General features: G+C 43.2%; 1 protein-coding gene across 1 annotated transcript in view; it reads right to left on the bottom strand.

Moving 5' to 3' along the window:
* Positions 1–24,203, bottom strand: part of DNAH8 (dynein axonemal heavy chain 8) — a 1,926,251-nt gene that overhangs the window by 122,873 nt on the left and 1,779,175 nt on the right. The window contains 1 exon segment of the mRNA XM_029592920.1: positions 18,160–18,276. Coding sequence (XP_029448780.1) covers positions 18,160–18,276 — 117 coding nt within the window.

Below are 24,203 nucleotides of genomic sequence, written 5' to 3'. Positions count from 1 at the left end.
GAGGTCAGCATGACTTCTGGTCCTCTTCTGCTGCAAGGGGTGCAGGGCCACTGGAGCCTGAAGCCTGGATTGCTCAGGCTGATCTCTGGCGTCCTCTCCCAGGGGCTCTGGGAATAATATGCACATGAGCCTTCTGGTCCTTTTACACTGCAAGTGGTAAAGGGCCTCTGGAAGCTGGGGCTGTGGGGCCTTGACATACTGCACCTGTAGCTCCTCAACTGCTCTTTTATCAGTCTAAAATTAGAGTGAAAATTGGTTTAAACCCATTATCACTTTTGGAAAAGTTTGGGAATTTATGAGTGAAAATTGGTTTAAACTGAAAATGAAGGACCCTAAATATATTTAAAAAATACATTCAAAATGATCTTAAACACAAATTATACAATTTCTTTTGCAAGCAAACACAAAAATACTTGTTCTAAAACATGATTTACTTACATAGATTTGTATTAAATATTTTGAACACCTGCACTTTCTAAAAGATGTTGGCTTCCTGGTCATTTTAATTGCCAGACTGCCCAGGTATACTTGATTGTTTGCCCTTACTAACAGATTTATATTGGCCAAACACACAGATAGATCCATTTCCATATTTTAGATCATAAAAGCTGCATGAGGACAGATAAAGTACAGGCACCCCTAGAGGATCACTGACATACATTTAAGCATACATTGGAAGATGTGAAATTATTTATTTGCAGATTTCTTTGAAGAGGGGGGACATATTGTTAGTGTTCGTGGTAGGTGTGGGTGGATTCTTGGGCCGGTGGCAGATGACCATGCCCCCGGGGGGAAGATCCCGAGAGGGACCACCGGTCATGCTCAGAGTATGGAGACAGACACACACTAGTTCTTTTATTAAACAGTATATGGAACCACCAAAGGTGGCAGTAGTGAGCTGGAAGTGCCCAGCTGGGCTGTAGTCCCTCAGATACTGGAACAGCGATCCTGGATAACTGAGCTGTAGAGAAACTGAATATAGTGAGTAGGCAGGTTAGGCAGAGTTCAGGAGCAGAACTTAGATGGTAACACTCACAAAATAGTCTCTTAGAAGCAGTCCAGGAGCTGGAAGGAAGTAAGCCCTTGAGGAGCGAGTACCTGGTTCCAGGGAACGCTCTGAGAGAGAGATGGTAACTCACTGGTGTTGTAGGCAGCGATGACTTCCTGGCAGAAGAGATATTCAGTAGCAAGTCTGGGAACATGGGCCCTCGAGGAGCGAGTCCCGATTCCAGACTGCAATCTGAAAAGCAAAGCGAAAGCGATGCCCCCGAGGAGCGGGTACCCCTGGTAAGTCCAAGGAGGCAGAGTAGAAAGATATGCGGAGAGCGAATCCCATCCGCCGATACCTGGAGGAAAGCCCTTATCCTAGTCTTTGCTAACTTGATTAGTTAGCGATTTCAGAGACCTTAAATATCCAGTGGAGATGACGTCACCTCAGGGCGACGCCCCTGAGGTTCGAGCCACTGCTGGTATTTGAGTCAGGGCTGCGCCACGCGCGCGCCCTTAGGCTGCTGGGAAACATGGCGGAGTGCAGCATTTAGCCGGTCTGGGGACGCCAGAGGAGAATGGCACGATGACGCCGTGGCAGTCAAACTTCCAACAGGTAAAGAGGGAGTCACCAAAGAGGTAAGATGGGCATAGTGGAGATGTCAGGCAGCGACAGTCGCAACATATATATCCCAATTGCTATTTCAATGCGAAGGTTATGTTTTTTATTGGACCACCTTATACCCTATGGGGTTAAATCAGGAGACTGAATGGATATCCTTTGTGTAGTATTACATTCTTGTATAGGATTATATTTGTTACGGGACCGGGCCATGTCCCGGTCCCACCTCCTATCTCGGGGCCGGCCCGGCCCGCACGAACGTCCCCGCGGCCGTGTAGGCCCGATCAGCCTCCTGCTGCGGCTCTCCCTGCACGAGGGAGACGCCGCTGAACCGACGCGCTTGGCCACACCCCCTAGGTTTGTGCACACCCGGGGGCTGGAGCTTTAAAGGGGCCAGCGCGGGAAATCTCGGTGGATGCCCTCGGATGACGTCAGACGCTGCAGGGTATTTAAACCCTGCAGCTGGGCCTAAACCTCGCCTTGCAACGAGGTTCACTCAGTCCTCCGAGTTGCTAGTTGCTGCTTTGGATCTTGGATCATCTCTTCTACTTCTGGCTTCTGACCCGGCTTTGTCCTTTGACTTCGTCTTCGCTTCCGCCCCTGGTTTTGGTTTCAACTTCTGACTTCTGGTTTCTGACCTGGCTCCATCCAATGACTCTGTTTCCAGCTTCCGCCCCTGGCTTTGGCTTTGGACCTCTGACTTCTGGCTTCTGACCCGGCTTCATTCCTGGACTCCGACTTCTGCTTCCTCCACCTCCTCAGGTATCCGGTTCTTGCTGGCCCAGGGGACTCTCCTAAGTTCCAGCGGCTCAAACTCTCACAGGCTCATCCCGGGGGAGCCGCGGGCTTCCGAGGGTGAAGACTCTTCCAGCCTCCTGGGTCCTGCCTTCCTCATCGACCATCTCTTCAGCCGCTTCCTGGATCCTTGGTCACATAGGGTCCCACCTAAGTCCAAGAGGTCCGGGTCCCTACGGGCTCTTCCTGGGGAGACCTCGGACTTCCAGTGGTGAAGTCTTCTCTGGAGTCTCTCTTCAGTGCCATCACTCTTCAGTGACGCTCGCTGTGGGTCCCCACAGTGCAACATCTGCAGTCTCAGCTGGTCCAAGGGTCCACGACTGTAACAATATTGGTTTGTAGTTAGAAGTGAATACCCTTTTAATGATTTATATAAGTTATAAGGGTTCTCGTACACAATAGTGGAGTGTACGGTTATTGGATTTTTAAGTCCTGAAGGATCACAATGTGTGGATATATATTAGGGAATTGGATATACTGTAGTTGGTTCATAAGATATAAGGTATGATGAGGGTAGATTGTTTTGAAGGACTATGTTTAGATAGTCATTCATGAGATTAACATTATTTTTATTTGGATGTAATGACTCAATATAATATGTAGGTTATCAGGATGGTTGGAGTATATACGGTGGTATTTAAATTATGGTATTGGGGGTGGAGTCAAGATGGCAGCTCGTTGAGAAGCACGGCACTGCTGCTCCAGCGTTTATATTTCCTGGAAGAGAATTAAATTAATAAATAATGGCTCCAAAACATAAAGGAAAGACTAGAAGTTACTCCTCGACTTCTACAATCCCTCCAGGGCAGAAAACCATCGAGCAGTGTGCAGTCAAGCCGGCAAATTTGGGCGAGAGAGGTCCAGCTGTGACCCTTCCTCGGAAGCAATATCCCTCAGCCCTTTGGATGTACGACTACCTCCCGCTGCAAGAGCAACATTGACTCCTTGCCCGAACGGAAACCCAGAGTTGGTTAACCGAGGCAGTGAATGCAAATATTCTCTCATGCATATTCATTGTGGATATCCTGAAAACCCGACTGGCTGATGGGCCCCAGGACAGGGTTGGGGACCACTGCAGTATAGGGTTTTAGCTGAATATTTGTAAAACTGATGTAATAATAATCATGTTTGTAGCAGTAATAAGTATATAATATTTTAGAAAAAGTATTTTTATGTTTACTTGTACAAGAAATTTTGTAATGTGTATTTAAGATAATTTAGATTAATTTTTTGTGATATATTGAATAGTGGGGTCCTTTCATCATTAGTGCTTTCTCCTTTCACTGGCATACCTGAAAATAAATCTTGCTATGTATCTTTATCTTTATCTCTTTAGTAATCTTTTCTTCCACTTGTACTTTTCATGTTCTGATATTTTTCCTTGTCTCTTTCAGTTTTTCCAGATAATCTGTCCTGAATTCTTTTTGAAATCCTTATAATTTTTAAATGATAATCTTTTCACCCTTAGGTTTTCAACCATCCCTTTGGAGAATCATTCTGGTTTCCTTTTTCTCTAACTTTTATTTTCCTGACATAAATATGTGTTGCCATTATTATTGCTCCTTTTAATTTCATGCTTTGTTCTTCCACTTCACTTACCTCACCCCATCCTGCCAATGCCTCCTTAAGGTACCTGCCTGTTTTACCGAAGTCTGTATTTTTCAAATCTAGAACTTTGAACTTTGTGTTCAAAGTTGTTATAACATCTGAAGATCACTGGTGCTCAGGTGGGCACCTACTCAGACATTAGCGACATTTCTCCATTCGTAAGTACCAGGCCCAGTAGCAAATCTTTCCCGTGTGGGTTTCATCACATGTCTGAGAAGAGCCTCTTGAAAGGAATCCATGAGCTCTACTTCTAATTGATTCTTCATATAGAATACTCTAATCTGTATCCAGAAGGTTATAATTTTCCTCCAACAACACCTCTCCTTTCATTACCATCTTTTCATTCCGATCTCGGTCCCATTGCTCCATCTGAATTGGAAGGACTGTAGACCACATTGGTGTAGAAAGACATGCTATTGTTCCTTTTCAAGATAGTCCATAGCACTTTCTCCTTGACCCCTGCATTTCAACTGTTTAATAGTCAGGTTTAACAACAAGGGTAATCAATCCCACACCATTAAGTTATCAATACTCACAGAAAATAAAAAAAATGATGTTCTTTTGAAACTTCAATATACATTACAATAAGTAATTTTTTTCAACATATAATAATATTAAAAACCCACCCAAATATTGCACAACCCAACTGGGACCTAGTTTTGAACAAAAATAGTCATCTTTTTCAGGGGACTCGCCCAATTAAAAATACTCTATACCAAAACACACCCAATACATACAAAATAGCCCTACATTCAATACAACATTAAATACCAATACATAATTTCACAAAACTTAATGCAATATTTGGGTGGGTTTTTAATATTATTATGTGTTGAAAAAAATACTTATTGTAATGTATATTAAAGTTTCAAAAGAACACCATTTTTTTTATTTTCTGTGAGTATTAATAGTCGGGTTTGCCAAAACGCCCAGGTCAAACCAGAGAAGTTGATCCAGTCCTGATTTTTTCCCATTGTATGGATATAGATGAAGTAACAGAAACATAGTAAATGATGGCTGATAAAAACCAAAAGACCCATTCAGTTTGCCCAGCAGCAGTTTTATGCACTTTTACCCAAGATAGATCAATTCTCAAGTGGAACTCTACCCCCAATTTCATTGTATCCTCTTTAGAGTTGCAACTACTGCTCCATGCAGGTTTCCCCATACCATCCAGGAAGCACAACGCAGCCATATCACTGCTGCCCTGGGCTGCAACTGACACTCAGTGAAGGCTGTACAGTTCCTTATTACCACCAGAGATCCTCTATGTTTATTCCATACATTCTTGAAGTCTGCCTCTGTCCTTGTCATCATAACCTCCTCTTGGAGGGCATTCCCAGGCATCCACCACCCTTTCTGTGAAAAAATACCTCCTGACATTGTTCTTGAATCTACCGCTTGGAGTTTCATATTGTGACCTCTAGTTCTACAGCTTCCTTTTCATTAGAAAGCTTGGCTTCCTGTGCATTAATATCTTTCAGGTATTTAAATGTATGTATCATATCCCCCCATACCATTATTGCCTTTCTTCTAGTGGGGCTTCATAGGGCTTCCCATATAACTCTGATCATTTGGGGTGCCCTTCTGTGAACCATCTCTAGCCTTTCTATATCCTTTCTAAGATATGGCCTCCAGATCTGAACACAGAAGTCATATATTTCTTATGGAAATCAGAACTACAGCTCTATGCATGCACTGGCGAAAAACCAAGCCTGGAACAGCCTCTTTGGGTTGATCTACAAGGGGTGGCAATTTGGAAGGGATAGTATCCCTTTAAAATGAAAAAGAAAGCGAGAGTCAAGAAGGGCTTGGAAAGAATCTAGGACTTTATTTCAGTGCTTTTCATATTCATATGCTGCCTGTACTCCTTCAGGAGGATTGAATGGTTCACACAGTGACTGTATCAGTAATACAGTATCATTTCTGCTTGTTTCTGCTTGTTTCAACTGCTCTCCAAGCCAGGATCCAGGGCTTGGATTGAGATTTCCCCTGTGCTCAACTCGGACCCTCTCCTCCTCCTCCACCTCGTGGTTGCTAACCCCTCCCCCAGCTGGAATACGTCACAGAAGCTAAAAGAATCTGCTTTTAAATCTTCTCTCACACAGGTAGCTACATTTCTGCTTGTTTCTGCTTGTTTCAACTGCTCTCCAAGCCAGGATCCAGGGCTTGGATTGAGATTTCCCCTGTGCTCAGCTCGGACTCTCTCTTCCTCCTCCACCTCGTGGTTGCTAACCCCTCCCCCAGCTGGAATACATCACAGAAGCTAAAAGAATCTGCTTTTAAATCTTCTCTCACACAGGCGTCACGCGCCTAAGGAGCGTGACAAAGGAGCCTGCCCCTTGTCATGCCCCTTAGCGTTGCCCTCTACGATCCTAACAAATAGCCTGTTTTCCTTCTTACTCTAATCTGCTTTCATACTTCCCCATCTTCACCTATACCATTCCTATTAACACTCTGTATATTTAAACATCTCAGTGCATTACTTGCAATATGCTAAATAACCCCATTCCCATACTCAAATATAACTATCGGCCATACACAGATGTACTCATGAAACCTCAACAAATGAACAGACACCTCATCCCAATCATGCTCACACCAATCACACAATTCGTAGGTCTCACGACTCTAGCTATTATGCTGTTTAATGTGCAATCTATCACAAAAAAACCCAATATACTTCATGATATACTCATTGATGATAAGCCAGATATTTGCGCCAAACTGAGACCTGGTTAAAGGAAACTGATACCGTCCTACGTAATCAATTACCAAATGACATTTATGACATCTACTCAATCCCAAGACCTAAGAAAAAAGGAGGTGGTTTACTACTCGCTGCAAAAAAAGAATTGCAGTTAACTTCACATCCTGTGCAAATCTCCCCAAAATTTGAGATTGGGTTATTTAAATCTCCTCACCTGCAGATCTGTCTAGTATATATTCCCCCTGGCATTCTTACAAAAAATCCTTCTCCCATAATTGAATTTATCACCCAGAACATTGAAATTGACAAACCTGCCATCATCTTAGGAGATTTCAATATACATGTAGACTCTCTCCCACTATCAAATGCCTGTGAAACCTTTCTATCATCCCTCAAAGCTATTGGTTTCACACAGATCGTCACTGACCCTACTCATCAAAATGGTCATACTCTAGATCTGATTTTCATTAACAAACCCATCATCTCCAGTGACCCTATTAGCACAGCTGTTCCATGGTCAGATCACCACCTCCTGCAAACTACCCTCATCCTTAAACGAACCACCTCACCCCAAATCCCAGAACCTAAAACTATACAGATCCGCAAATTATGTTCTATTGATGAACTCACTGTTGCATTTAACAAAGAACTTCATAATCTTGAACTAGCTGACAACAACTCAGCAATCACATCATGGTATTATATCACTGGGAACATTGCCAACGACCTTTGCCCCCTTCGCACTAAAAAAATTGGCCACTCCAAATCTTCACTTAAACCATGGTACACCCCTGAACTGACAGCTCTAAAACGTACCCTCAGGAAATTGGAAAAAGATTGGCGTAACAACCCCTCCCTCACAAAAAGAAATACTTACAGAGCAACCCTACGTATCTATCGTGAGCAAACCCTCAACGCAAAAAAAATTACCATGCAAAAAAAATACATGACCTGCAATTTAATGCAAACGCTCTCTTCACGTATGTAACACAAATAACTAAAACCAATACCACTCCCACCTGTAATAAAGATGCCCAAACCAAAAGTGAGAACTTAGCTAAATACTTTCATGAGAAAATAGTTAAAATCATGGCACGGTTCCCTGGCAATAATCCCCTGACCAAAACCATCCCACATGATTCCTCTGCTATATTTAATGCCTTCGAACCCACCACGTCCCTAGAGATTCAAAATACCATTAAAAAAATGAAACCTGCCACACATCCAAGTGACACCATACCCACCAAACATCTCTCCAACCCTGAAATCATAGCACCCTCAATTGCTAAAATTATCAATTGCTCACTAGCTTCCGGAGAAATCCCTAATACGCTTAAACAAGCTATCATCAGACCTATTCTAAAAAAGCCCAAAGCTGATGCCTCTGACCTAACCAACTACCGACCTATTTCCAACCTTCCCTTCATAGCAAAAATCCTTGAAAAAATTGTAAACACACAGCTCACTGAACACCTGGAAAAATTTGAAATTCTCTCACCATTGCAACATGGTTTTCATAAATGTATGAGCACCGAAACTCTACTCATCTCTCTTATCAATACCATACTTACGGGGTTCGACAAAGGTCAATCCTTCCTACTAGCCATGCTTGACATTTCTGTGGCCTTTGATACTATTAATCACAACATTCTCATTACACGGCTCAAGGAAATCGGCATAGCTAACATCCCACTGCAATGGTTTGAAGCTTTCCTACAAGGACGGCAATATAAAGTCAATTTTGAAAACCATGAATCGCAACCATACAATATAAATCACAGAGTACCACAAGGATCTGCCCTCTCCTCTACTCTCTTTAATATTTATATCCTCCCTCTTTGTCACCTACTGACAGAACTTGGCCTTATGTACTTCATCTATGCAGATGATGTACAAATTATCATCCCCATCACTGACTCCCTTAATGATGCCCTTAAAACACGGGATACTGCCCTCACAGCCATTAGTAACCTCCTTACTAGCATCAATCTGGCCATTAACCCCGATAAAACAGAACTTATGGTCATTTCCCCACAGAATCACAAAAACACAATTGCTGCCACTCACACATCACTCACTTCTCCTGACTTCACTAACACTGTTAAAAACATTGGAGTCACATTAGACAACCACCTTAATTTTAAAAAACATATCAACAACATTATTAAAGATGGGTTCTTCAAACTACACACTCTAAAAAAATTAAGACCATTACTCTACCAACACGATTTCTGTACTGTACTGCAATCCCTCATTTTTTCAAAAGTTGATTATTGTAATGCCCTTCTCCTAGGCCTACCCAAAACTACCATTCTGCCACTACAAATGCTTCAGAATGCAGCAGCACGCATTCTCACCAACACCAGAAAATCGGAACATATTACTCCTATACTCAGAGATCTGCACTGGCTCCCCATTGCGCAAAGAATCATGTTCAAAACCTTATCTCTAATACACAAGACCCTACACAATGAAAACATGACATGGTTCAATAATGAACTTTACTTCCACAAACACTCCAGAACCCCTAGAACACAACATGCAGCTACCCTACACACCCCCACACATAAAACCACCACTCTTGAGTCAACTAGGAAGCGTGCGATAACCATAGCCGGACCGAACTGTTGGAACAATATGACACCGGAGTTACGGCAAGAAACATGCCCAATAAAATTTAAGCAAAAACTGAAAACATGGCTTTTCCTACAGGCTTATACTTAACCCTTACGCTCTCCTCTCTCCCTTACTCCTACAGCCTTGCCCACTAATGTACTTAAATGTACATCCCCTATTTCTTTATCTCCACACCTAACTTTTTGTTGGCAATTATTCATATCGATTGTATATCAATTGTATATAAGACTTCTATCCCATTTCTTTCTCTCATACCCAGCTTTTCTCTTTTCCAATTGTGTTTTTATCAAATTCATTCTATTTATTTATAGACTTATAAATTCAGTGAGATAACAATTTGCTTTGTACCACTATATTACTTTTCCCTTTCATTGTTCCACTGTTCTCTCCCCTCCCCCCCAGTTAACAAGTTTATTGTACAGCACTATTGCATATGTTCATTAACAAGTTTATTGTAAAGTTTATTGTTTATTATAAATGTTTATTGTAAAGCACTGTTGCACATGTTCGTTCTATTTGGCACAGCTGCAATGTTTCTGTTAATTGTGAACCGATATGAGATTACTAAACAAATGTCGGTATATAAAAACAGCAAATAAATAAATAAATAAATAAATAATGGAAAGGGAATGAGAAATTACTACTTACCTGATAATTTCCTTTTCTCTAATCAAGACAGGTTAATCCATGACCAGTGGGTTATGCACCTCTATCAGCAGATGGAGACAGAGCAAAGCTGACATCACAGTATATATACCCCTGCTCTGACATCAGCCTGTCAATATTCTCTGCAAAAGCCAACTGTGGACAAACTAACAATACTTGATTATAACCTTTAACAGACAACCACATAAGCACTCAGCAACAGGGAACACTGAGGTCAGCCAAAGAGTATAACATCACTAATCTAGGGACTAAAACTGACATTTACAAGTTATCCCCAGAACCCAGCCACTCAGGAGGACAATAGAACCACAAACCAGCAGCCAAGGGCAGAAAGGTGGATTAACCTGTCTTCATTAGAGAAAAGGAAATTATCAGGTAATAATTTCTCATTTATCAGCATTCATACAGGTTAATCCACGACCAATGGGATGTGCCCAAGCTAATCCCGAAAAGGGTGGGAGGCTGTCCACAGTCCAACCAAATACTGCTATCTCCAGGGCCTGCACATCCAGAAAAAAGTGTGTAAGGAGGACCACGTCACTGCTTGGCAAATTTCAATGGGAGATAATAGAAGCTCTGCCCATGACACTGCCTGAGCCCTAGTGGAATGAGCCCTAACCTTATTTCATAATGGCTGCTCAGCATCCACATTTAAGACTGTGATAACGTCTGTAATCCAGCCGGTTATTGTAGCCCGCAATGCCAGCTCACCCCATTTATTCCCACTATAGAGCACAAACAGCTGGTCAGTCTTTATAAGAGGTCTAGAAACTTCCAAATACCTCAAGAGATATTGCTTGACATCCAAGGTCTGCAACAGAAAATATTCTTCTACATCTCTTTCCCTATCCATTGTTGGCAGGGAAATAGATTGATTCAAGCGAAAGTCTGAATACACTACTGATCATGTGGTGGGATCCGATGATATACAAGCCTTTCTTAGTAATATAGAGTTACCATCTCTGCCGCAAGACTCGCAGGATTCATTGGGATTACCAATAACTGTAATGGAAGTCCAAGTGGCAATTAAATCTCTAAAAATAGGAAAGGCACCTGGTTTGGACGGATTTACACCTTTATTTTATAAAAAGTTCATGGATGTCTTAGTGAATCCCCTACGGGATATGATTAATGCCTTACGTGAAGGACAACATTTGCTACCCAATGGTAATACGGCAGGGATTACAGTCCTACCAAAACCAGGGAAAGATGATACTTTATGCGGGTCTTATCGCCCGATTTCCCTGATCAATATTGATCTTAAGTTGTTGGCTAAGATCCTGGCCAATCGCTTACGCCTGGTCATTCTGGATTTGGTTAAAGTTGATCAAGCCGGCTTTATGCCTGGGAGGTCCACCTCGGATAATGTTCGTAAGATATTGGACCTTATATCAGTGGTTCAAAGGAATGACACTCCATCTGTGCTTGTGACTATAGATGTCGAAAAGGCTTTTGACAGGGTCCACTGGCCTTTCCTGTTTGCAGTGATGGAAAAGATGGAGGTAGGAGGACATTTTTTGGGATGGGTTAAGGAATTATATAGAGATCCGCAAGCATGTATCAAGATCAATGGTGGGTACACTGACACTTTTAATATACATCGGGGCACTAGACAGGGATGTCCCCTATCTCCTTTGCTTTTTGCAATAAGTGTCGAGCCCTTAGCCAAAATGGTCCGAAGAGCACGAGATATTCATGGGGTGCAGTTGGTTAATGATCAGTACAAGATATCTTTATACGCGGACGATATCATTTTTACTCTCACGAAACCTGATATATCGCTGAAAACCCTGTCAAGAGTGTTAGGACAGTATGGGGCGGTATCAGGATTCCGAGTTAACATGGAAAAATCAGAGATTCTACCTATCAATATCACCACAGAACAAAAATCCAAATTATAATAACTTTATCCTTATCGGTGGACTAAGGGCCCGATTCGATATTTGGGAGTTAATTTAACTATTAATCCATCAGACCTTTTTAAGGTGAATTATGAACCTCTGCTTCACAATTTATATAAAGATATGCAGAAATGGGACCGCTTTAATATATCTTGGATAGGTAGAGTCTCCATTGTAAAAATGAATCTATTCCCCAGACTTAGCTATTTATTTCAAGTATTACCATGCCTGATTCCGGATGAGTAGTTTCGCTCACTAGAACGGAAATTATTTTCTTACATTTGGAGGAGACGCCCGCCTAGAGTAAATAGACAAGTTCTTTATCGGACTAGGAATAAAGGGGGGTTAGGCGTCCCAAATCTTAAAAAATATTATATTGCATCTCAACTGCAGGCTGTGGTAGATAGCCATCTACCTGGCAACCACAAGCAGTGGTTGACAATAGAGCAACATTGCTTAGGCAAGGGGTCTCTGGACACTATATTTTGGGAAAGGAAACAGCCAGACCTCAAAGGAGGTCATATTCTGCCCTCTCTGCGATGTACAGCAGTACTTTGGTATAAATGGAGAGAGAGTTTGACGGGGAAGCAAAATTATTTCTTCCCTGCACGCCTTAGGGCGATATCAGATTTTCCAGTGGGCCACGATTCGAGGGCCTTTAGGGAATGGGCTGATAGAGGGATCACCCAGATACACCATGTATGGATGGCAGGAGCCCTGAAGCCCTTCTTTACCTTAATAGAAGAATATTCACTTAGACAGACAGACTTTTTAGCATATGCTCAACTACACCACCTTTTAACCAGGGTGATGGCCCGTCAGGATCTACAGAAAGATATCTCCTTAATGGAAGGTTTTTGTATAACGGTTAAAAGACCACCTAAGCTCATGTCGAAAATTTATAAACTTTTGGATGGGAAAGGAATTTATACAGCCGCACATCTCAGATCCTGGGAACAGGATATAGGGGGAACATGGGATGAGGAGAAATGGGACGGGTGTTTTCAATGCCTGGGGAGACATTCAATGTCTACAGCCATGATGGAAAATGAATATAAAATGCTATATCGGTGGTACCTAAGTCCAGATAAGTTGGCTAGATGGTACCCTCAATTAACAGATACCTGTTGGCGGTGTGGCCAAGTTGGTGGCTCATTTATACATATGTGGTGGTTTTGTTCACATGTACATACTTATTGGATACAAATACAGGAAGTTTACAAGGAAATGGTGGGCCTAGAGCCTCCTTTAATACTTGGGCTTTGGCTGTTGGGCTTCGGGACAGAGGACTTTAGTGTTCCCCAAAGGCGTTTATTGCGCTATATGATTATTGCAGCAAGGATGGTGGTGGCACAATGGTGGAAGAGGCCGGCTGTTCCTCCTAAGAGTTTGGTGATAACTAAACTGCTGGGCATTAGAACTATGGAAAAGATTTCTGCCTATCGCCGAGATCAATTAATTGCTTTTGAGAAGATTTGGGATCCGGTAGATAAATGGCTACAAGCACATGAACCCAAACGCATTTCTATGGTTTAGAGTCATTGATAAGGTACCTGGATAGTGATGGGATGCTGAGAATAGTAAACTTACCTTTGGTCAGTTATCAGTGTCTACCTCTGTTGGAATTATACTGATTTGAATGCTGTTCTTTTTTTTGATAATTATTGATAAAAAGAAGGTTGATGTTTCCCTACATAATGTTATAGCTAGGTTCTATATTTGTTATTATCATGGCAATTGCACTGATACAGATCTGTTGTATATATCTTATACTATCTATTTGATGTTAGTATTATACTGATGAGGTTTGAGCTGAGGGGGGAGGGGGGTGGGAAGGGGACTAACAAACAGGGGATAATGAGGGAAAAATGTTGGATGATGGGGTGGTCTTTAATGGACACAGCTGTATGAAGTAATACATAGCTTGTAAGTTATACATTATCCAATAAAAATGTTTACCACAAAAACAAAAAAGAAGAGGGATTGAAACATCAAGATCTGGAGACTCCCAACCGGATCTCTACCCCAAAGGCATCAGGACACAGGCTGTAGGCAAAAGACAGAACTTTGGATTCAGGTAGGATCTTTTCATGGCATGGGGCTCCCCCTAGGATTCCCCATTTTACTGGGCTGTTTGCACAGATAAGGAAACATTGGCAAGTTCCCTTCCAGGAGCTAGAGAGATGGACACAAGCACCCAGCAGAGAGATCATGTAAATAGTTCAGATGCACAGTTTCATATGTGGAAGGATTATGGGACAGTGATTGATGTTTTGGAAATAATCAGTAAACTTTATTTGAACACCCAGTCTGATTCCAGCATGTTTGTTCCTGAGGAGAATACTGCAACTATGAGATACACACACGACAGGAGAAACCTTTCATCACCTGGGACACAAAATATTTCCTTTCCCCATACACAAAGAGCTCACTTCCTGGGATTTGTAGAGAGAAGGAGAAGGATGGAGAGAGTAACCCTGAAGAAAAATAGTTTTATGGCCCTAGGAAAAAGAGCAACCCCCGCTCCCCCCCCCCCCAAAACACAGAGTTATACAAGGATTCAGCCACAAGCTGAAATTCCACTAACTTCTATGAGAGCATGTGGAAACTAGCATAGCTATTGCTTCAGGAGACTACTCTGGAACTTACAGCACTATAGTTCACAACAAAGACTGCTAACTGTTAAAAATTACTGTTTCCTGAGAAAAAAGCAACATGTTTAATTATTTTCATATGCAAATAAAGTCAGATTAGAATGGAATCATAACAGATGAGTTATCTGAGATTACTGGGAGTCAAATCACAGGATTGCCTACGTAGCCACATAGAGTAGAGTAGGGATGGGCATTCGGGAGAAACAAAATAGGAAATTAGACAAAATTTCTTATTTCATTTCATTTCACAAAACAAAATGATTGAAAATATGACAAACTTTTATTGGTTTTCTCATTTTGTTTTGAAAACAAAATTGATCTTTCAGGCCTAGGTCCAGCTCTGAAGCTGGTGCCTCGCCTATGGAATAGGCCAAGACCCAAAGCAAGTGCCTCAGCCTAGGCCAGAGCATGATGCAGGGGCCTGGGCATAGGCCTAGGCCCAAAGCTGAGGCCTCGCCTAAGCATAGACTGCGGCCAACGCACAAACCGTGGCCTAGGCCCGAGCATGATACCAGAGCCTCAGCCAAGGCCTAATGCCAGGGCCTTGATCTAGACCCCAAAAATGTAAAAAAACCCAAAAAACTTACTTGCTCTGGACATCCAGCGTCACGGTCTAGTCCCAGGCCTGATGTTGGGACCTGACCCAGAGTCTGGGTTCTGACGCCTGGGCTTCAGCCTAGGCCAGGGCTTGAGCCCAGGCCAGATGCCATGACCAGGTCCCGACCCTGGGGCCTCAGTCTAGGCTGGGGCCCGGGCCCAGGCCTGATGCCGCAACCCAGTCTTGAGACCAGGTTCTGAAGCCAGGCCTGAGTCTGATGCCATGACCCGACCTGGAGGCCGGATCCCAATGCTGGGGTCTTGGCCTTGGTCAGGGCCTGGACTCAGGCCCTATGCTGCAATCCAACCCAGAGGCTGGATCCCAAAGACGGGCCCTCGGCCAGATCCAGGTCCAAGGCCTCAGCTTAGGGTGAGACTCAGGCCTGAGAACTCCTTTTGTTCAATGTCTTCTTCAGCACTTGAAAATTAATTAATTCCAGTGCCACCTCAGCGGACAGCATCATTTGGCTTTCAAGCACTGAAGAAAGAAGACATCAAAGAAGAGCTCCCAGGCCTGGGCCTCAAGATGGGTCACAGTGTCAGGCCTGGGTCTGGGCCCTAGCCTAGGCATTGGGATTTGGCCTCTGGGTCAAAGCTCTGGTGTCGGGACCTAGCCTCTGAGTCAGGTTGTGGCATTGGGCCTGGCATCGGAAATAGGATATCCACTCAGTCTCCTGATTTAACCCCATAAGGTATAAGGTGGTCCAATAAAAAATATTACTTTCGCGTTGAAATAGCAATCGGGATATATGTCCCCTTTCTTCAAAGAAATCTGCAAATAATTTCACATATTCCAATGTATGCTTAAATGTATGTCAGTGATCCTCTAGGCTGAGGTCCATGTGTTAGAATCCAGTGTCAGGCCTGGGTCCGGACTGAGGGCCTGGTGTCAGGACCCAGTCTCTGGACCAGGTCGCACTGTCAGACTTGGGTTCGGACCCCAGCCTAGGCCGAGGCCCAGGCATCAGGTCCTGGTCTTAAAGCATGGGCCTTGCGTAGGGCATAGGCCTAAGTTATAGCAACCTAGCCTGGGCCTAGGTGTCGTGATCATCCCAATACTTAGGCTCAGGCTGAATCCTCAGCCTTGTGTAGGCCTAGGTCATGGTAGGTCTCTGTGATCTTGGCCTATCCAGACTTCAGCCTGGATCTAGGCCTTGGCTTCGGATCTTCCCCGGATGGAGTAAGTTGGGGGTCAGGGAGGATCCTAGCTCTGGTATTTTTTCAAGTAGGAGGGATGGGTGGGGGACTTGGGAGACCTTGGTTTCTTTTTTTTTTTCTTTTTGGGTTGTTTTTGTTTAAACATTTATTTCATTTTTTAATGAAGAAAAGGAAATAAACTTTAACAAAATTAAATTCATGGAAAATCAAACCTCCAAAAACAAAATGAAAGACGAAATGAAATTTTTTCTTCTTCCCACCTCTGGAGTAGCAAGTTCCTTCAGCGTTAGTCAATTCCATTCCAGATCCTTTGTACCATGTGCTGGACCATTGAGTAAAGAATCCTAAAACTGATCAGATATACTGCCCCCTTATAATAATATGTTTAAGGTTTTGCTAGACATAAAAAAAAACGATGCACATCTCTAGACTAGCTTAATCGTTTTGGGCTTCGCTTTGGCTCCCCCCCCACCCCCTCCCGTAGGAAATTTCATTTTTCCCATGGTTCGGGTTTTTTTTTTTTTTCGGGGGCCCCCGATTTTCAGGTTAGTGCATACTAACTCCCAATAGTGCGCACTAACAGGTCAAAGTTAGTGCGTACTAACTCCCCTGAACCATACTGAATTAGGCAATTTCATTGAAGTTGCCTAATTCAGGAAAAGTGAATGCACATCTCTATAAACTACTATAATCCCGATTTTATGTTATCATTATTTAAGTCACAGTGCTCTCAGGACACCATCATTGTTTGTGCTGAAATTCAGTTGCTCAGAGCTCAAAGTATTTTATAATTGGCTAAGAGCAAGTATCTGCTACTAAGGCAGTCATTATTTAAACACTAGAATTACAATGTTTTTAGTAATCAAACTTTTGATAGCATTGAAACTTGCTTGGGACACATACAGAGGGGGAGAGGTAGGAGAAAGAAATGTGAGGTCCCTGGATTTTCCATTAGATATGAAAACCCATATGCCCATCTAACTAGAATGATAGAGGTCTAATCAAGGGAGGTAACAAATCCACCTGCACTAAGGTAACATAGCTGCATCAAGCTTCCAGAAAGAGGAGACAAGTCGTGAAGGGAGGTGGCAGACTGCCTAACATGGGCAGCAGCATGAGTTTGTTACAGTTTTTCACTAATGGCAAAATTGATATGAAGGTCTCTGCTGTACAGCTAAGGGCAAGTGGTGGTAAGGCAAGGACAACTGAGAACCAGAGCAAGAGTAGAATAGGCAGGGCCAACTGGTGGGGGACAAACAAATGGTCTCTATCTGCAGATATCTACTGTGTTACTATGTAACTAGTTCTTAATATTCTAGAAAGCACTGCTCTAAAGAAAACCATTATCCATTGCTCTAAGATAAGAGCAATTTGGACCAAGAACAAAATGGTATTGACTATCATTTGGATATAAAAAGTTGGGTATTCAGCACATTATTAATGGAATCATTTGCCAACTTGCAATTGAAATAGTTGTAGTTTGGATTGCTACTGCAGAACTGTTAATGTTTTGCTGTAAATAAATTGTAAAAACAGAAATAAATGAACATAATAATTAGGTTGAAGACAAAGCAATCACGAGTTTGTCTTTACAGAAATGTTCCTTTGTAAATTCTAAGAGATAACAATGCTTTCACTGCACAATGAAGTTATAGTGCAGTAATAACTAGATACTTTAACTGAACATACAATTAGAACTGATATCTTTCAAAGGAAATCTAAAACATTTTGAAGTATAAAAATAATAGGCAGAGTTTAAAAGAATGCTCATTCCAAGTCTGCTTGTGAAATTGTCCTGTAGAAACAATATAAATTGATACTCACTTTCTTGATATCACATTCATCTAGGTGATTTTGAATAAACTGAACACTTGATGTAAAGTCTGCAGAATTGAATTCATATGGAATATTCCAGCCCAAAGGACCAAATTTGCGGCGTTCCTGAACAACATACAACATAATAGAGCTTTGACTTTGAATTCCTGAGAAAAAAGCTAAAGCAAATATATGTAAGATGACAGACTGATTGATGGGCATAAGCACCTATAAAAAAGGGGAGTGCCATACTTAGTGGTAAACCAAGACTGAAAGGACTCCCATGGCTTACTCTGTTTGGAGATTTAGTTGCATTAGGGATTTTCTGCTCCAGACAAATGAGGGTGAAATGAGATATACTAGGCTAGGGCTTACAAAAAGGTTGGCGGAAGACCTATTGCAAAGCCAATAAGATCAGATCAGTCCTGATATACCGGTTATGTTTCTTTTTTACATAACATTAAGACATATAAACATGATAGCTGCTAGCACCTCAGATCAATACCACACCATTATTTGCCTCTATCAAGCTGTTGTCAGCATGCTAACATCTAGAGTAGTTCTTTCCATACATCTGAGCTTAGGGCACTACATAAACTTTCATGATCCTGCATTGTTTATATAGGGGGCATCACTGACTGATTTTAGTACTTCTCTGAGGCAATAGTTCAAATCTGGTCTATAAGAACTCTCCCCCACAGGTCAGATTTTTTATGCAAAGGTGAAAATTAATTTGGGCCAGTTTTGGAACCCCCTTACACTTTTACATGCACAAAAGCTAGGTGATCTGGGGAGGGTGGAGCAAGTGATACATTTAGGTTTTTGCCATCCCTAGCCACTATTGGTGCTGTTGCCTCCTCCCCTGAGATATAGTCTCCCGAATTCTGCAGTAGGAGTTAGAAAAAGCTGATGAACATTGACAGATATTTCCAGCTTTTAAAGTATGGGAATCATTTTCAAAGCCATTTACATGTATGAAATTGAATTTTATGCACACAAATGACTGTTCTAAAATCGACCTGGGCTCAGTGCATGCAAATGAATGTGCATCACCTGGTTTCGCATGGACTTTTATGCACTGAGAAAAGACATTCTGGGGGAGGCAGAGTTGGCACTTATATGCATAGATTTTGATGTTTAAATTATGCTCATAAGTGGACAGCTATAAGTTATGCTCTCCCAAAGAGGAGATATTGCATTATGCGAGTGAATGTGTACATGTACTTGGCCAATCACCCAAGCACATCTCATGCAAGTAAGGGAAAGAGCACTGTCACTGGCTGGTCCCGTACTATGGAACACCATGCCACTCGAAATAAGACTACAAAGAAATCTGAAATTATTCAAAACTAATCTCAAAACCTGGCTTTTTAAGCAAGCATTTTATAAAGATAAAGAGAAGGAGAAAAATAGTTGACAGATAAGGATGCACCAAGCTAGAAGTTATTAGTAGCCTACTAAAGCATATTAATGTTAAAATCAAACCGCCTAACTTGTTCCTAACAATCAGGATTAATTTACACACAGTTTATTATTTTAAATTGTTACCGTACTATGATGGCACATGATTAATTTGTAATCTATACCACCCATATTTCTCTTTATCGTGCCCTTCTGTAAACCATTGTGATGGTTATTTAACTTAACGACGGCATAGAAAAGTTTTTAAATAAATAAATAAATAAATAAAAGTATTTTTCAAGTGAACTTACACTCAAACTTTACCACTATACAGGATGTTTGAAAATCATTTTCCTAATGTTGTTACATTATTATAAAGGTAACAACAACAACAACCAAATGCAACTATGTATCATGACACAACACGACATCATTGTACAATATTGCACAGCATTATGTACAACAGAAGTCATACATATAACTCTGATCACAAATATGGCAAAAAATACCACATTAATACACTATAAGGTGAATTTTCAAAGGGGTTATGCATGTAAATGTAAAATACTATTGTTAGGGATGTGAATCGTGTCCTCGATCGTCTTAACGATCGATTTCGGCTGGGAGGGGGAGGGAATCGTATTGTTGCCGTTTGGGGGGGTAAAATATCATGAAAAATCGTTAAAAATCGAAAAATCGAAAAACCGGCACATTAAAACCCCCTAAAACCCACCCCCGACCCTTTAAATTAAATCCCCCACTCTCCCGAACCCCCCCCCAAATAACTTAAATAACCTGCGGGTCCAGCGGCGGTCCGGAACGGCAGCGGTCCGGAACGGGCTCCTGCTCTGAATCTTGTCGTCTTCAGCCGGCGCCATTTTCCAAAATGGCGCCGAAAAATGGCGGCGGCCATAGACGAAAAAGATTGGACGGCAGGAGGTCCTTCCGGACCCCCGCTGGACTTTTGGCAAGTCTCGTGGGGGTCAGGAGGCCCCCCACAAGCTGGCCAAAAGTTCCTGGAGGTCCAGCGGGGGTCAGGGAGCGATTTCCCGCCGCAAATCGTTTTCGTACGGAAAATGGCGCCGGCAGGAGATCGACTGCAGGAGGTCGTTCAGCGAGGCGCCGGAACCCTCGCTGAACGACCTCCTGCAGTCGATCTCCTGCCGGCGCCATTTTCCGTACGAAAACGATTCGCGGCGGGAAATCGCTCCCTGACCCCCGCTGGACCTCCAGGAACTTTTGGCCAGCTTGTGGGGGGCCTCCTGACCCCCACGAGACTTGCCAAAAGTCCAGCGGGGGTCCGGAAGGACCTCCTGCCGTCCAATCTTTTTCGTCTATGGCCGCCGCCATTTTTCGGCGCCATTTTGGAAAATGGCGCCGGCTGAAGACGACAAGATTCAGAGCAGGAGCCCGTTCCGGACCGCTGCCGTTCCGGACCGCCGCTGGACCCGCAGGTTATTTAAGTTATTTGGGGGGGGGTTCGGGAGGGTGGGGGATTTAATTTAAAGGGTCGGGGGTGGGTTTTAGGGGGTTTTAGTGTGCCAGCTCACGATTCTAACGATTTATAACGATAAATCGTTAGAATCTGTATTGTATTGTGTTCCATAACGGTTTAAGACGATATTAAAATTATCGGACGATAATTTTAATCGTCCTAAAACGATTCACATCCCTAACTATTGTAGCAATTTTCAAAAGCCACTTAATGCGGGTAAACTCTATGGACAATTTAATGGCATATATTGTAACTGTTTTGAAAAGCCTACTTACATGTGTAAATGCTTTTGAAAATCAGGTTTTAACTGCACAAATTCAATCATAATACAATCTCAGACCCACATAATTCAGTTACATGCACAGGCACAATACAGTTATATGCACATAATGAAAAATGTACACATATAGTACATACTAAATCAATCACATGCATAGCATCACCAGAATCTCAGCACAATAATATACACCAGGCAGGAATACCAGAACTGTGAAAGTAAAATAGGAGGACAAAGCTCCAAGGACTTACATGCATGTTTTCATTTCACTCACTATCTCTTTGAAGCAATCTAATTCTTTTGACATTTGAGGTGAGGTATTACATTGTATTTTCACTGGTGTGTCTTGTTGTATGACTGTGCTGTGTGTTAGCTCTATGTTTATGATTCATTGATCTGATGTTTTCCTTTTATATTGGAGCTACTGCGTTTTAGGTGCTATCCAATTCTTACTAAATACAAAAGAGATATTTCTGTTTGCCTGACACACAAGACACTGCAGTGATTTCTTTGGGGAGTGGAGTCCTAGCTGTTTGTTTGCTCCCCTGATAGTTTTCAATAAATTCAAGCTAATATTGTAATAAACTGTAGAAGAACTCTCATTACTATTGGCTTCTTCTTTTGCTTCTCCTGCATGCTCAGCGGAGGAGCATGTGACGCCGGAGTGGAGTGACGTCACGTGCTCCTCCGGCGTCACATGCTCCTCCACGCCTCCGCTCCCAGACCCCCGCTGGACTTTTGGCAAGTCTTGTGGGGGTCAGGAGGCCCCCCCAAGCTGGCCAAAAGTTCCGGTTGGGCCCAACGAGGGTCCCGCAGCGACCTCCTGCCACATGACCTACCTGTCACGTGGTAGGAGCACAAGATGGCGCCGGTGACCATGTGACAGGGGCTGACCAATGGCACCGGCAGCCCCTGTGACACAGGCTATCGGCGCCGTGAGGAAACCGCAAACGAGTGCAGGGATGGCTTCCTGACTCCCCGCTGGACCACCAGGGAGTTTTGGTAAGTCTTGGGGGGGTCAGGAGGGTGGGGGTTGTAGTTAATTTAGTAGTAACATATTTTCAGATCGACAACTTATTGAATTCTCCATACTTCCGCATGAAACGGAATTGACCCCCCACGAATACCTATCGCGTACGCAACGAAAACCTTTTGCCTGCACATCTCTATCAGGAAGTACCAGGAGTAAAATAATGCCTCTTTGCCCTGGTGGAACAGGTTCAAATGCTCTGGCCATTAAAAGGGAGGAGAACTCCACTACTAGTACTTCCTGATGTGCTACCGGGCCCCAAAATGGGCTAGGGGAGCAATTTGGTGGGATACCCAATAGGTTCAATTTTTATCCCTCATAAATGATGGAGAAAACCCACTGGGCTGAGGTTATATTGGGTCATCAGTTTGCAAAGAACTGAAGCTTTTCCCAGACTGGCTATGTCCCCTGTGAGCCAGTCAAAACTCCATTCCAGGAGTTGACTGAGGCACCGGCTGGGGCTTCAGAGCTCTTTGTTGCCTGGGGCGGCCACGAGAGCCCTAATGTTACTGACGGAAATGAGGAGGTGGAGGGTTGTACTTCCTCGGGAGAAAGGTTGACTTCCTAGGCCCAGACCTCGATGATGTCTTAGCTGAGGAGGGCAGGGCCTGAGTACCGGTTGAGAGCTGCTGTAGGGTTGCAAGGTGGTCTTGGATTTGGGCCATCGCATCTTTGATGTTATTTCTGAAGAGATTCTCTCCCGTACATGGCATGTCAGCGAGTTGCTCTGTACCTCCAGTTTGAGGTCCAAGGCCCGCAGCCATGTGAGTCTGTGGGCTCCAATTCCTGCTGCAGAGACCTTCGATGCCATTTCAAAAACATCATAGGTCAAATGGACCCCATATTTTCCGCACTCCAGACCCTTACGCACCAGCAACAGGAGGGTGCCTTTCTGCTACTGAGGCAGTTGTTCAACAACGTCCTGCATTTGCTTCCAGATGTCCAGATGTCAGATTGGCTCACATATAGTTGGTAGGATGTTATGCAGGCAATGAGCATAGTACCCTGGAATACCTTTCTCCCAAAAGCATCCATCGCTCTGTGTTCCTTCTCCGGGATGCTGAAGAATGGGTCCAAGAGTGTTTGGCCTTCTTGAGAGTGGATTTGTGACCACTGATTGGTGGGGCAGTGGACACTTATCAAATCCAAGAGCCTTTTGAATGAGATAAATTGTGTCTACCTTCCTATTCACAGGAGACCCTATGAGGGGGTGTTCCTACATTCTCAGCAGTAACTCCACAAGGATCTAGTGCACTGGGACTGCCATGATCTCTTTGGAGGATCCATGAACTGGAGGATATCTAGCATTTTGTGCCTGGTATCCTCTTCAGTCATCAAGTGAAATGGGTTGGCCTCCACCATCACCTGAACAAAGTCTATGAAGGAGAGGTCCTCCAGTGGGGACTTCCTTCGATCATCTGGAGGAGATGGATTTGAGGGGAGATCATGTAGTGTGTAGTATTTGAAGCATCATCAGAAACCATGAAACAGGGGTCTTAGGTGCCTTTGTCTCAGTTGTCATCCACTAGTGATGTGGCCCTAGGCACTTGGCTCCTGACCAGTGGTGCAGGCACCGATGGAACTGGTCATGTTGGCCTGGGCACCAGTGTCTTCTCTGCATTGGGGGGCGGGGGCTTCCTTTTCTGAGGAACCAGTGATGACAACTGGATCGGCAGGAGTGGTGGTGCCCTGCAGGACATCAATATTGTCCCAGGAACCAGTGACAGCTTTGTTGGTAACCCTTCTTGATGGCCTGTTGCACACGACTCTCTAATTCCTGCTCAAACATTGCTGATGCCAAAATAAACTGGGATGCAGGAGGCATATCCAGATCCTCTTCAAAACCAAGA

The sequence above is a fragment of the Rhinatrema bivittatum genome, chromosome 3 (assembly GCF_901001135.1).
Source record: "Rhinatrema bivittatum chromosome 3, aRhiBiv1.1, whole genome shotgun sequence".
NCBI classification, from domain to species: domain Eukaryota; kingdom Metazoa; phylum Chordata; class Amphibia; order Gymnophiona; family Rhinatrematidae; genus Rhinatrema; species Rhinatrema bivittatum.
The sequence above is the reverse complement of the archived record's forward strand: the minus strand, read 5'-3'. Positions and strand labels throughout refer to the sequence as shown.